This window comes from Sorex fumeus, unplaced genomic scaffold (genome assembly GCF_029834395.1).
Source record: "Sorex fumeus unplaced genomic scaffold, SorFum_2.1 ptg000047l, whole genome shotgun sequence".
NCBI classification, from domain to species: Eukaryota; Metazoa; Chordata; class Mammalia; order Eulipotyphla; family Soricidae; genus Sorex; species Sorex fumeus.
The window spans coordinates 55,598,495-55,612,014 of NW_026606104.1; the positions used below are offsets into that span (position 1 = coordinate 55,598,495).

Sequence of the window (13,520 nt, forward strand, 5' to 3'; positions counted from 1 at the left end):
CAGGGCTCTAACTTAAGTCAGGTCACCCTGTGGGCAACTCGCATTCAAAAGGGACTTTGACCTCTGACCTCAAATAAGGTTTTGAGTTTTTACTAAAAGTAATGAATTGTCGAAAAAAGTTTTTACCTTTATTTTTCCTTTGCCTCATCTCTTCTCTCATATTTTACATACATACATACACACACACACACACACACCACTATAAATCCGTTTATGAACAAAGTGAGGTATAACCAATGAATTTTCTGAGTAACATCATTGAAGAAAGCTAGCTGAAGTGAGGAAGACGAATCTATCAGCATATTTATATTAAAAGAACACATATCGGGGCTGGAGCAATAGCACAGCGGGTAGGGTGTTTGCCTTACACGCGGCCAACCCGGGTTCGATTCCCAGCATCCCATATGGTCCCCTGAGCACCACCAGGGCTAATTCCTGAGTGCAGAGCCAGGAGTAATCCCTGTGCATTACCAGATGTGACCCCAAAAGCCAAAAAAAAAACATAGCCAATAAAAAGGACAGACACAGTCTCTCTCTGTGTCTCTCTCTGTCTTTTTGATGGTTTGTTTGTTCTTTTTTGACTCTGCACTCAAGGATCACTCCTGGTGGGGTGCAGGGGACCATATGTGATGTCAGAGATCAAACCTGGATTGGTAGCATGCAAGGCAAGTGCCCTACCTGCTGGACTATCACTCTGACCCCACACACCATCTCTTGAGAGGTAAACAAGAAGGTGGAAATAGGTTGTCTCATTCCAGAACCTCCTAGCAGATAACAGGAGGTAGGTCTTTCTTGGGTATTCCTTTTATCTTTTGCATTTTATACCACTTACACACTATTAAAAATGAAATTAAAATTTAGACTACAGAGGCCAGAGAGATAGTGCAACTGATTGGGCTTGTGCTTGGCATTTAGAAAGCCTGGATTTGATCCCCAACACCCTGTGCACAGCTGGGAGAGACCCCTGAGAACAGAGCCATGAGCAACCTCAGACTACCGCCGGGTGTGGTCCTCAAAGGAAAATCAGAATACATAACCCCCTTCTGGATGGTGGGAGGGGGCAGCAATACTAGTTTAAGTTCATAATTGTGATCTCCCTCCTCTCCCATTGCTCACCCAGACTGTTTGAATGCTAGACCAGAGCATGGCAGGTTGCTGGGAAGTGAAATAACTTGGAGAAGCCTTGGAAGGGAACCTTTTGTTAGGGTCCTGGCCAGTCGACCCCTATACTCTGGAGTATGATTCCCCCTGGTCGCCGGATTTACTCCCTATAGGAGAGGGAGTGGGAAGGGGAGAAGCCTCTGCCCTGGCCCTCCACACACTGCGGACTCCCGCTGCCACTGAGAAAGAACCACGCAGAGTGGGGAAAAGCCAGTGGTCAAGCAGCAATCCGTTTATTAGCACTCACACAGGAGTTTTTATACATCCATTTCAGGGGGGCAATCCACGTGTATCACATTTACCTTGTCAGGCTCAATACAGATGTTAGTTAATGGTTTACATCGCCTGCTTTCAGGGCCAGGTGTATTAGCTCAGGTAGATGGTAACTATTACATCCCTCATCCTCAACCAGAGTGCCTATGTGTGTGGGGTGCTGGAGAAAGCCCCTGGGACCCTTGTAAACAGGGCCAGCTCTTTCTTTCAGGGGCAGGGGATTTAGTCAAAGTCTCAGGCCAGCTACTGAGACCCCAACAAACTTTGGCTGGGGTGTGTGTGTGTGTGTGTGTGTGTGTGTGTGTGTGTGTGTGTGTGTGAAGGGGAGTGGTATAACACAGAAAGAAGGTTCAAAGTGAGCCTTCACACTGGCCCACACCTGAGGGGCATCTGTATTACCTCTGAAAGGAGTCATAATGATGACATTTGCATCACAGATAGCAGTGGCATGAGACAGGCTGGAACCTGATCATTAAAAGGTGACCAAGACTGCACCAGATAAGGGGACAGGGACACAGCAAGGTTCTGTAGTGACAAAGTCCTCACAGTCTGGTGTGGAAGAGACGGACCAGGAAAAAGGTCTGCTGGGCACCCGTGGGCAGGGCAACCACCAGGTGCACCAACAATGGGAGCAGGGCAGGCTGGTGCTCGTGAATGATGGGAAACTCTCTCAAGGGATGCCTCTGAGGGGAGGAGAGAAGCAGGATGGAGCAAGGGAGGAACTAGACAAGAGGAGTGCATGGCTCAGGGCTGGACCAGCTTTGGACCTTCAGACCACATGGCATTTCTGTAAAGAGCCATGCAGGAATAGGGCTACTTTCTCTCTATATCCTGAGTCCTCTAGGAGAGATGCTGGAGCCCTGAGCCCTGCGCCCACTTTCTGTGAAGGACGAGAGAGGTCTATGAGCCGCAGGGTCTCAGTTACCATGACTGGAGGCAACACTGTAAGGTGCTGGGGATTGGACTGGATGCCAACGTACAGAACACGCTCTCCCGCCCTCCGGCTGTCTGCTCTGGTCCATATCGGCTAACTTTGAACATGAGCAGTTTCAGTGGGATTCCATGGTCTCCAACCTCATCAGAATGCATTCGAGAGAAAAAGAGGGCCAGGGATACAGCTCAGCAGAGGAGCGCTGGCCCTGCATGCATGAGGCTCTGGGTTCAATCTCCAGCATGGCGAAGACAAACATAGAGAGGGAAGGGACTGGACGGCACAAGTACACTTTCTAGTTTGCTGGAAGGGGCACTGAGTAATGGAGGGGGAGCTAAAGAATGAGGTAGTCAATGCATTCATTTGTGGTATATATAAATATATATACATACATATACATATATATACACACACACACACACACACACACACACACAGTTTTGGACAAACTGGCAGGCTACCAAATGTAACCTGCCCACACGGCAGAGTCTGGCAAACTCCCTGTGGCGTACCCAATATGCCAAATACCAGTAACAATGATGGGTCTCATTCTCCTAACCCTGAAAGAGGCTTGAATATGGCACTTTTTAAAAAATCTCAGGGCTAGGACGAAGGAGACGTTACTGGGGCCTGCTCGAGGCAATCGATGAATAACAGGATGGTCGTGATCGTGATCTACACACAGTGGAAGACTAATAGTCATAGTGTCTTGGGAAAAGGCTAGGAGGACTGGTCAATGGTTGGAACTAGCCACAACTGTGTGTGGGGCTGAGGGTACGTAAGATAGAGAAGAGACTGGTATAACCGTAGCAGCTGAAAATGATCATGCTGGACAAGATCTGAGAGCTAAAATTAGGTAAAGGGGGGCTGGAGCGATAGCGCAGCGGGTAGGGCGTTTGCCTTGCACACGGCTGACCCAGGTTCGATGCCCAACATCCCATATGGTCCCCTGAGCACCGCCAGGAGTGATTCCTGAGTGCAGAGCCAGGAGCAACTCCTGAGCATCGCCAAAAAGCCAAAATATATAACATATATATTCCTTCACCTACTTTTTTTTGCTTTCTTGGGTCACACCCGGCGATGCACAGGGGTTATTCCTGGCTCTGGACTTCGGCACTCAGGAATTACCCCTGGCGGTGCTCAGAGGACCATATGGAATGCTGGGAATTGAACCTGGGTTGACTGCGTGCAAGGCAAATGCCCTACCCACTGTGCTATTGCTCCAACCCCAGTAAAGGGATATTCTTGAAAACCTTTCAGTATCAATATTGCAAACCACAATGCCCAAAAGGAGAGGGGTGGGGGGGGGGGAAGAGAGAGAGAGAGAGAGAGAGAGAGAGAGAGAGAGAGAGAGAGAGAGAGAGAGAGAAAGCACCTGCCACAAAGGCAGGCAGGGGGTGGGGGTAGAGGGTGATGGGAGGGAACCTGGGGACACTGGTGCTGGGAAACGCACACTGGTGGAGAGAATGGGTGTTGGAATACTGTATGACTGAAATCCAATCATGAACATCTTTGTAAGGGTCTATCTCACAGTGATTCAATAAAAAAGTTTTTTTCAAAAAAGAATGAGGTCATCAAGAGAGGTTTTGGGTTGAAAGGAATTGTAACATGCTAGTGCACATGTTGTAGTAGAGGGAGAAAAAAAATGATGTTGCCAAAGGGGAGAACCATGGGGTGACAGGCTGAGCAGATAAAGTTCTAACATCTGAAGCAAAGAGGAGAAGGGTGAGAGCTCAACCATGCCACAGAGAGAAGGCAGAACTTGCACACAAAGCAGGAAAGGTTCACGGACACAGTTTATTGGTGCTTCCCTGAAAGCTTCTTTATTCTCCTCAAACTCCTAAGACCGTCAGCTGACAGTTTGGAGGGTTGAGAAAGGAAGCGGAGAGCGCTGAACCTGGAGAGGCGGCATGCAGGGCTTTTTGTTTTCTTTTCTTTGGGGGCCACACCCCGCGATGCTACTGGGGCTACTTCCTGCTGTGTGCTGGTGGCGCTACTCCTGGCACTGGGCAGAGATTGCTCTGGGGGGCCCTAGCGGTGCTGTGGATTATCAGGTCTCTGGAGAGCAAAGCATGCAATTCAACCTTGTTGAGCTCTTTCTTCAGCCCAGGGCTGATTCTTTTATCTTCTCTAGCCTCCTCCTGTCTTTAGCAGGCATGTTCTCAGGGCTTATCCCAGCCCCAAGCACTCTGCCGAACACCAAATACTTCTGAGAGAATGTTGCAGTCATAGTACCTTCAGTCCCATGTCGCCCAGGCTTTAAATTTAAATCCACCAGACAGAGGATGGCCAGTGGTCCAGATTTGCCAACACAGAAGCTTCTTTGGAGCCCCTGCAGAACCCCCCTAACCGGGTTTTTTTTTTTTAATCTATTATTTCAAGTAATTTTTTCTTCTACAAGGAAAACCCTTTTCTTCACGTATTTTTTTCCCAAACAACAAACCTGGTTGTGCCACAACTTTTTTTTGTTTGGGGACCAAACCCAGAAGTGGTTCTTGGGGTCACTCCTTGCTCAGGGACTATGAGGTGTGAGGGACTGAACCCAGGGCTCCCATAGGCAAAGCATATTTCACACCTTTTAAAAGTCCTTCCTTCAGGGGCTGGAGCAATAGTACAGCGGGTAGGGCGTTTGCCTTGCACGCGGCCTACCGGGGTTTGATTCCCAGCATCCCATATGGTCCCCTGAGCATCGCCAGGGGTAACTCCTGAGCGCAGAGCCAGGAGTATCCCCTGTGCATCGCCAGGTGTGACCCAAGAAGAAAAAGAAAAAAGTCAGTCCTTCAGTGACAACTTGTAAGAACTTGGGACAAATTGCTTCCATGTAACAAAACAGGAACACTGGAATACAGATACCAGGGACTCATTTTTCAGGTCTGTCTACATGAGAGTTTGGAGGCAGAAACAACAATTGTGTGCATAGCTAAATCCTCAATTAGCATCTTGAGTTCTTGGAAATGCAACTTGGAATAACAAAACCAGAGTAATGTCGGTAAAACATCTGCTGGGGGGGATAAAAGAAATAAAGGTGAAACAAAGTGTCACTTCAGGATATAATGTGTTATTCAGAAAGAAAACTAAAACTTTCTCAGAACATTCTAACAATAAACAAAGACATCAACAAAACATCTCCTCAAAAAAGTTTCTACGGTGTTCTACTGACTTTAGGGGACTGGATAATTCTTAACCTTGGTCCAAGCATGGGGCATAGTGTGCCTTGTTCGGTTCCCAGCTGGCTTTTGTTCTCTTCTGATCTCCTGCGCTGTGTGCTCTTGGGCCTCTGGGCTCTTCCACAGGCTTTCTTTCTGCCTCACTCATTTTATTCCAAATCTCTTTCCTTTCTTTGCCAGTTAACTTCAAGTCTTGGCTTTATGGGGGGGGGGGGGGGGGGGCAGTCACACTGGAGGTTCTCAGGGCTTACTTCTGCCTCTGTGTTCTGGGAGCCATATGCAGTGCAGGGGACCAAGCCAGGGTTGGCAGCCTGCAAGACAGGAACTCACCTGCTGTACTGGCTCTCTGATCCTGTCAGGTCTTGGCTTTATAGCCTCTATTCCAGAGAAGTCTTTACCTCCCTGCTTCCTCAAGCCCCAGAAGCTGGGGTCAGTCTTTTGACTGGCCTTTTACTTCCTGCCCAAATCATTATGCTTGTCAGACCTGGAGGAAGGGTGTTTGGAGCCCAGCAGAGTGCCTGGTCCCCGTGGGTGCTCAGTGAATGTCAGCTCTATGAAGCCATAGGAGCCTGCCCAGCCAGAGCGGCTGCCTTCAGAGTTGATGGAGGCCAGAGAGATCGTACAGCAGGTAGGGCCCTTGCCTTATAAAAGGCAGGCCTGAGTTGGTCATCCTAACACAGCTAGGAGTGAATGCTGAACACAGAGTGGGGAGAAAATCCTGGCACATCCATGGTGACCCAAACCCTTTCCCCCTCTATCTGCATCAGAGTAGATGTAGGCAGATGGGAGCCAGGTGACAAGGAGCCAGCACCTACCTGGCCTTCCTTTGGGCGGGGGGGTGGGGGACAACACTGCTGGCCTGAGAGCAGTGGAAAAACTGAGGTGGGGTCAGTTCTGCAGTGATAAGACTATAGGACGTAGTCTTCCCCTAGGCTATTGTGCATTCATTTTAGTCTTTTTACCCACACCCAGGGAGCCTCAAGACTTGGTGGTGTGGTGTTTGTGGGGAGGGGTGACAGCTCTCTGAGCTGCTCTGGGGACCATGTGGTGCCAGGAATCAAACCCACAACTCCTGAACGCAAAGGATGTGTGCCAGCCTGTGAACCACCCCCCTACCTTCTCCCCTCCCCCCAGGCCAGGAGAAAGATGAGCTTTGGGAGTCAAAAACCAAAGAAACAAACAACCATCTCTCTGGGGTCAATCCTCGGCATCCCTTATGGGTCCCCCGACCCCCCACGCCACCCCCACCCCAGCACCTCCAGGAATGATCCCTGAGCATTCCTGAATGCAGAACCGGGAGAATGAGCCCGGCCGGGGTGTGGCCTCCAAACAAAAACAAACAAACAAAAGGGTCTCCCATCCCTCAAGGGAGGTTCACCCGCCGAGACCGAAAGGCCACACGCTTGCCCCGCGTGCAACCGCGGCGGGCCCCGAGGCTCGCAGCAGCAGCAGCAGCAGCAGCAGCAGCAGCAGCAGCAGCTGCAGGACCAGCCCGCCCGGCGGCCGCAGCCCGCGCCTGCGCACTCCCGCGCGCGCTCAGGCCCCGCCCCGGGGAGGCTCCGCGGGCGCCCCGCCCCCGTCCCTGCGTGCGCACCGCCGAGAGCCCGCCTCAGTGAAAGACGGCCGGGCGCATGCGGAGGGTCCGCCTCACTGGCCGCCGGGCTCGGACCGTGTGCGCCCAGCTCTGTGGCCGACGGCAGGACCTGAAGGCGGTCTCAGGTACGCCGGCCCCGGCGGCCGGGCGGGAGCGCCGCTGCCGTGCAGCCCTCGGCGCTGCTCCCCGAGCGCGGCGCGGGACGGCCCCACCGCCGGCTGACGGACGTCGCTCTCCGCCAATCAGGGCCGACGTGGCTCGTCCGCTGGCCCAATGGGTGGCGCGCCTAACGGGAGTGAGGCGGGCGGTCCGGCGGGCCAGGAGCCGGCTCCCGCGCGCGGGGCCGCGTGGCCGGGCGCGGCGGGGGGCGCGGGGCGCGGGGGCCGCGGGCGGGGCGGGGCGGGCCGGGCCGGGGCGCCGGGGAGCCCGCGGGGCCCGGACAGCCGGACCCGGGCAGCGCCCGTGTCAGCGCGGCCCGCTCGGCCCGGCCGGGAGCCGGGGCGGGCGCGTGGCGCCGAGCGGGCCGAGAGGCGCTGCCCCCCCACGCCGCGGCGGGGGCTCGCCCGGGGCCGCCGCCGCCGCCGCTGCCCGTGCGGCTCCCCGCGGCCCTCGGACCTCGAGGCCCGGCCCGAGCCGCGCGGCGAAGGGGGTTCAAGGTCCGAGCGCGGCCCGCCGCGCCGGTTGGGGGATGGGTCCGGCGGCCTGGACGCCCGTGGGCCCGAGGGCCGCGGGGTGCGGTCCGCGCCGGCCCCCGCGCATCGCGGCCTCCCGGGGTGGGGAGGATGCTGCGCCGGAGGGACGCTGTCCTAGCCGACGTGGACAGGCGTGGACATCCGGCCACCGCTCCCCGGAGGTCGAGCCCCCGGGCAGCCCGGTGACAGGGACGCCGAGGGTCTCGCCCCCCGTTTCGCAGATGGACCCGGGCATCGGGCCACTCGAGTGACCTGCCGGATCTCCTGCAGCGCCCGAGCGGTGGGACGTTTGGCAAAGGAATCGCGCCCGCCCGTGCCCCAGGGTGGTTGCGTTCCTCCCGCCCCCATGCGTGGTGCTTGAAAAGCCAGCGCAGACCCCGGGCACTCGGGGGCCAGCGGATTGGTTGGTCCTTTTCTTCTTCCCCTTCCGCGCCCCCCCCCCCACCTCCCCGCCCGCCCCCGTTTTTCTTGGCTCTCCCTCGATTTCCTGTAGAAGTCTTCACGCTGTGTTTGCCCAGTTCCCCCCCCCCCCCCCACCCTCCCATCCCTTTCTTGCATCGAGTGCTCCCAGACCCGCTGCAATTCTCAGGTAACAAAGCTGGAGCCAGCTGGATTCCTTTACCCTGGGATACATTTGCGTGCGCGCCCCCCCTCTCCCCCCACCCCTTGTGGGCCCTGGCCCTAGTCTCAGCCCTTGCCACTGAAGCAAAGGATCAGCTCCCACTTCTCCGCGGTGTAGGCCCATCTCTGGATTACTCATTGATTTGTAAATGTTTTGTCTAACTGCACTGCCCAACAGCTTGAGGAATGGGCCCCATCTGTTGAATTGTTAGGGTGTCACTATAGGCTTTGGAGATGGGGTAGGGAGGGTAAGGAAGGTCCCTACCCTGCATGTGGAGACTTTGATTTCATCCCGGGCACCCCATGGCCACCTGGCACCAGTGTGGGCCTCTCCCAAGACAACAAAGGCCAAAACAAGCCCAGGTTATAAAAGTGAGCGTCTGAGCCCCATCCATTTCTCTTGCCCAGTCTTGGAGTAGAGTATTTATTGCCAGGCGCCAATGGGAGACTCAAGAAAGGTATTTTGTAAGTAAAACTGGGGCAAATTCAATGCAGTTGCGTCTTCCCTAGAAGGAAGGGACTCTGTAACCCTCTTGGAGTGGCTAAGGAATTTCTGGAAACATTTTTCAGAGTTTTAGCCCACAGGACCAGGGCGTACTCTCAGGGTTCTGTCTAGGATCTGTCTTAAAATGTAGCCAAGTCTGGTATTCATTCAGAGGGAAGGTGACCACATAATGGGTACTTAAGGTGCCATAAGTTTGGGGGAACTGCATACTGTATGTCATAATGTATTCCTTTGGGGGATATCCCAGTATTCGTTAACTTAAAAAAGGCTCTTAGACGTGTTGCACTAAAAGAAACCATATAAGCAGCCCTTCTCTGATTGATGGTCTAGAGACCCCTTTTTGGGGATTTCTTGTGTATTTTGGCAGACGCCCGGGAATGAGCTCTGAGATGCGGGGAGGAGGATGGGGTGGCTGGAGGGGAGACACATTCTGAGCATTCTCACCCCTTTCGCCAAGTGGGTGCATTCCTGCCAGGGGAGGGGTGGGGCGAGGGAAATGCTTCAAGCAGAACTCCCCGAGTTTCCTTGTTCCTTTCTTCGTTTATTTTTGTTAGAAATTGGCTTCACATGAAGTCTTCCGGAGGAGGAGAATATCCTGACTGCTCCAGAGCGAGCCTTGCCTTCTGCTTGGTGTTGCTCATTTCCAGCCCATTTGGGTCTGCTGACCAAAGGATGTTTCTGGGTCCCAGGAGGCCCATAGCTTTTTCCTCCCCTTCTGCCTCAGCCGGTCTTTGTTCTTTTTTTTTTTGGACCACAGCCAGCGATGCTCAGGACTTACACCTGGTTCTGTGCTCAGGAATTAGTCTTCATGGTGCTCGGAGAATCATATGGGACACAGGGATCGAGCAGGGATCTGCCGCTTGCAAGACAAATCCTACCCTCTACAGTGTCGCCCCAGCCCCAGCCGGTTTTGGCCCCTCTCCTTTCTGTTCTTCCATTCCCTGCCACCACCGCTGTACTGCGCTTTGGATTGAATCAAATTTTCCCTCGCCAAGTCTTCTACCATTATGTACCTCAGACTGGTTTATTATCTGATGGCCTTTACTTCTAATGGCTAAATCTCTGTGGTGTACCTGGGAGAGGCGATTCAGTTACCGAAGAGAGCTTTAATTAAACTATTATCGGTTCACCTGCAGTGACTTTTAAATGTTGTACATAGAAGGCCCTAAACCAACACAACAGAAATAAATAAAATGTTGAAGTCCTTTCCTTCATAACCTAGAGAAGCTGTGTTTTCTTTCTTTCTTTCTTTCTTTCTTTCTTTCTTTCTTTCTTCTTTCTTTTCCTTTCTTTCCTTCCTTCCTTCATAACCTAGAGAAGCTGTGTTTTCCTTCCTTCCTTCCTTCCTTCCTTCCTTCCTTCCTTCCTTCCTTCCTTCCTTCCTTCCTTCCTTCGAGAAGCTGTGTTCTTTCTTTTTTTCTTTCTTTCTTTCTTTCTTTCTTTCTTTCTTTCTTTCTTTCTTCCTCTCTCCCTCTTTCTTTCTTTCTTTCTTTCTTTCTTTCTTTCTTTCTTTCTTGCCCTCTTTCCCCTTCTTTTCTTTTTTTTTGACACATACCTGGTGATGCTCAAGGGATGGTTACTCCTGTCTCTTTTCCCAGCAATTACACCTGGTGGTGCTTGAGACCATATGGGATGCCAGGGATTTGAACTCGTCAGCCATATGCAAAGCAAACACTCCACCCTCTCTGCTATCTCCCCGATCCAGTTTTTCTTGATGACAAATTGTAATTTAGCTAAAGACACTGTCATTTTCATGGATAAAATGAGTGCTCTTCCTGGCTCCAGCATTTGGAATGTAGCTGTTATGTTTGTTTGCTTCATTAGTCTGACTCCCAAGGTTGCTTTACCAAAAGGCACAGTATTTGATTTAACAGCAGCCTTTCGACTCTTACATGACTGAAGCCATTCACTGGGTTCAGAAACATACTGAGATCCTTCTTAACCTCCCCAGAGGTCTGTGTCAGGGAACCCAGCCATCAAGAGAGCTTGTAGCTAGTAAGTGGCAGAACAAGTATTTAGACCTTAATTTTTTTTTTAAGTTCTATATATCTGTCATTTTCTCTTTCCCAGATCATAAAGTAAAATGAAGTACATTCTAGTCACTGGTGGTGTGATATCAGGAATCGGAAAAGGAATCATCGCGAGCAGTGTGGGAACAATCCTGAAGTCATGTGGTTTACACGTAACTTCAATTAAAATCGACCCATACATTAACATTGATGCTGGAACGTTTTCTCCTTATGAGCATGGTAAGCAGAATGCATTTCTTCCATTTTCTTTAATAAAATGGCCTTGCAGCGTGGCAGAATATGTCTGTCTGCTCTTGGATATTGTGTGTATTTCCAAGTGTGTTTGCATAATTTCCTACCTTCTGTAAAGGTCCTCAGCAGAGCACGCGTGAACGGAGGAAGCAGAACTGTTTTTTGCACCTGAACGGAAGAAGGGGAACTCTTATTCTGTAATATAATGACTAGAGCAACAGGCCTCACCTGCCGCTTTTCAGGAAAAAAAAAAATCTCAGCTGTTCCTTTGGAAATCTCTCTTCTAAAAACAAACAGAAAGTGTTCCCAGTTGCACAATTACTGCCTTACCCCCCCATCCCTTCAGCGGTGTCCCCCCTGCTAGTGGGTGGTTTCACCCACTTTGGGAAACACTAGGTTAGGATCTTAAAAGTTTTGGCAAGTAGAAATCGTAGATCTCATCTTTTTTGGTGCTTGAAGAAAATTCATCATGTCTCTTGTTTAAAAAAAATATATATGGTGACATTATTTCTTTTCAGTGTTGGAAAAGAGGATTATATGTTTACTATTCTGTGGTCCAAGCTTTAGAACTAGGATGAGTGGATGAAAGGTCTTCATTAATAGCAAGCACTCTTCAAGCGAGGGGTGACCAAGTTCTAGAGGGTTAGGTTTCCTGCAGTACAGGTGTTCAGACAGGCTAAAGGGCCTTTCCATAATGAAGAGCAGGGTTCGGATGATCGGTAAACCAGACAGGAGAAGCAAGCTACTTTTGAGGTGAGTGAAAAGTTGAGCCAGTTTAGGGAGGATGGGAAAGTAGCAGATTCTTGGCTGCTGAATACTTGTACATTTTTACATGTTATAAGAGCTAAAGCTTCGGGGGAGATGTATACTGTAAGGATGCCTTAGAAATAATGTACTTTATGAGTATGTTTTCATACAGCTGCTTTCTAAGGTGGAGGCAAAAATTTGTAAGGATGAGCACTTTTTATTTCACGTCAGCGATGAGGTGAAAGTCCATCCTGGTGAGTTGATGATGAGAGTACGCACTGGTGTCATAATGTAGACTCCTTGGATGGAGAATGAATTCTAAGGGGGAAAGGAGTCATTTTTGCCTTTCCTGTTTTTTTGAGCTTATCTCCTATAGGCTAGGTTGGAATGAGCCATTCTGGGCAAAGTATTTCGACTGTTTCAAGGAATGAATGTCCTGTCAAGGAATGGGGAGAAATGTGTAAGATTTCACAACTTTGTTTAAAATTAAAGTGTAGTCCAAAGGCTGATTTTTCATAACCAACATGAGCAGGTATATAGCTTGTTTTAGTTCTGAGTCAAATCTTCCTTTCACCATATTCTTTCTTTTCCTTTTTTTTCGGGGGGGGGGGGCGTTGGGTCACACTTGGTGATGTTCAAGGGCTTCTACTCCTGGCTCTTCACTCAGGAGCTAGTCCTGGCAGTGCTCATGAGACCATATGGGATGCTGGGAATTGAACCCGGGTTAGCTACATGCAAGGCAAAGCCCTACTGGCGGTGCTATCCGTTTGGTCCCTCTTATCACATTTTCGACTTTTCTCTGTTCATGTGGATGCTCAGTTAAAAGATCTTTTTCTTCGGGCAGCTGCTGCCACATCACTGTCAGATCCCACGTATCTGGCCTTTCAGGCTGGCCTTTCCGTCTCTTTCATGGGCATTATGACTGTTTCGTAACTTCCTGATTCGGGCCGAGCTTAGAGGTAGACTGGAATATGGAATTGACATTTGGAAGCTGGTTGGCGATTTTTCTTCCTCTCATTGAGTCTGCTAGAAATCAACTTCTCCGCCCCCTATCAAGTGAACATGGACTTTGTTCTCTTTGGGTGTTTATGCTTGGGGGCTGAGGTTGTGCTGTGCGTGGCATGCAGCGTGCACTCACCCTGAATGTTTCCTCTGTTCCTCGCAGGCGAGGTGTTTGTGCTGGATGATGGTGGGGAAGTTGACCTTGACCTGGGTAACTACGAGCGGTTCCTTGACATCCGCCTCACCAAGGACAATAATCTGACCACTGGAAAGATATACCAGTACGTCATTAACAAGGAACGCAAAGGAGATTACTTGGGGAAAACTGTCCAAGGTAATGCTGGTTTTGTCCTCAAGAGTGGAGAATCTTACTTAGCCATTTTAATTTCCTTTGTTTACACAATTTATCTTTCGGTGCAGGTTTTTCTTTTTCCTTTTCGTAACCAAAGATATTTTGGTTACTGCTGAAATAGTGCCGTTCGTTGAAAATTTAGGACTGTGTCCAATAAGTTTGAGAAGCCCCTGCTGCATTGCGAAAGGCCTTTATACTGTCAACGCAGCCATTG

General features: G+C 50.8%; 1 protein-coding gene across 2 annotated transcripts in view; it reads left to right on the top strand.

The window, feature by feature from the left end:
• Positions 1-7,102: 7,102 nt before the first annotated feature.
• The window catches only part of CTPS1 (CTP synthase 1), a 29,509-nt gene continuing 23,091 nt past the window's right edge, over positions 7,103-13,520 (top strand). The window contains exons 1-3 of one of the 2 annotated variants that reach the window (XM_056122671.1): positions 7,103-7,251; positions 11,015-11,193; positions 13,118-13,288. In XM_056122671.1, coding sequence (XP_055978646.1) covers positions 11,028-11,193; positions 13,118-13,288 — 337 coding nt within the window. In that variant the 5' untranslated portion in view covers positions 7,103-7,251; positions 11,015-11,027. Of the gene's footprint in view, positions 7,252-8,669; positions 8,812-11,014; positions 11,194-13,117; positions 13,289-13,520 lie in introns of those variants that run through there. The other variant, XM_056122672.1, reaches the window with a different exon arrangement.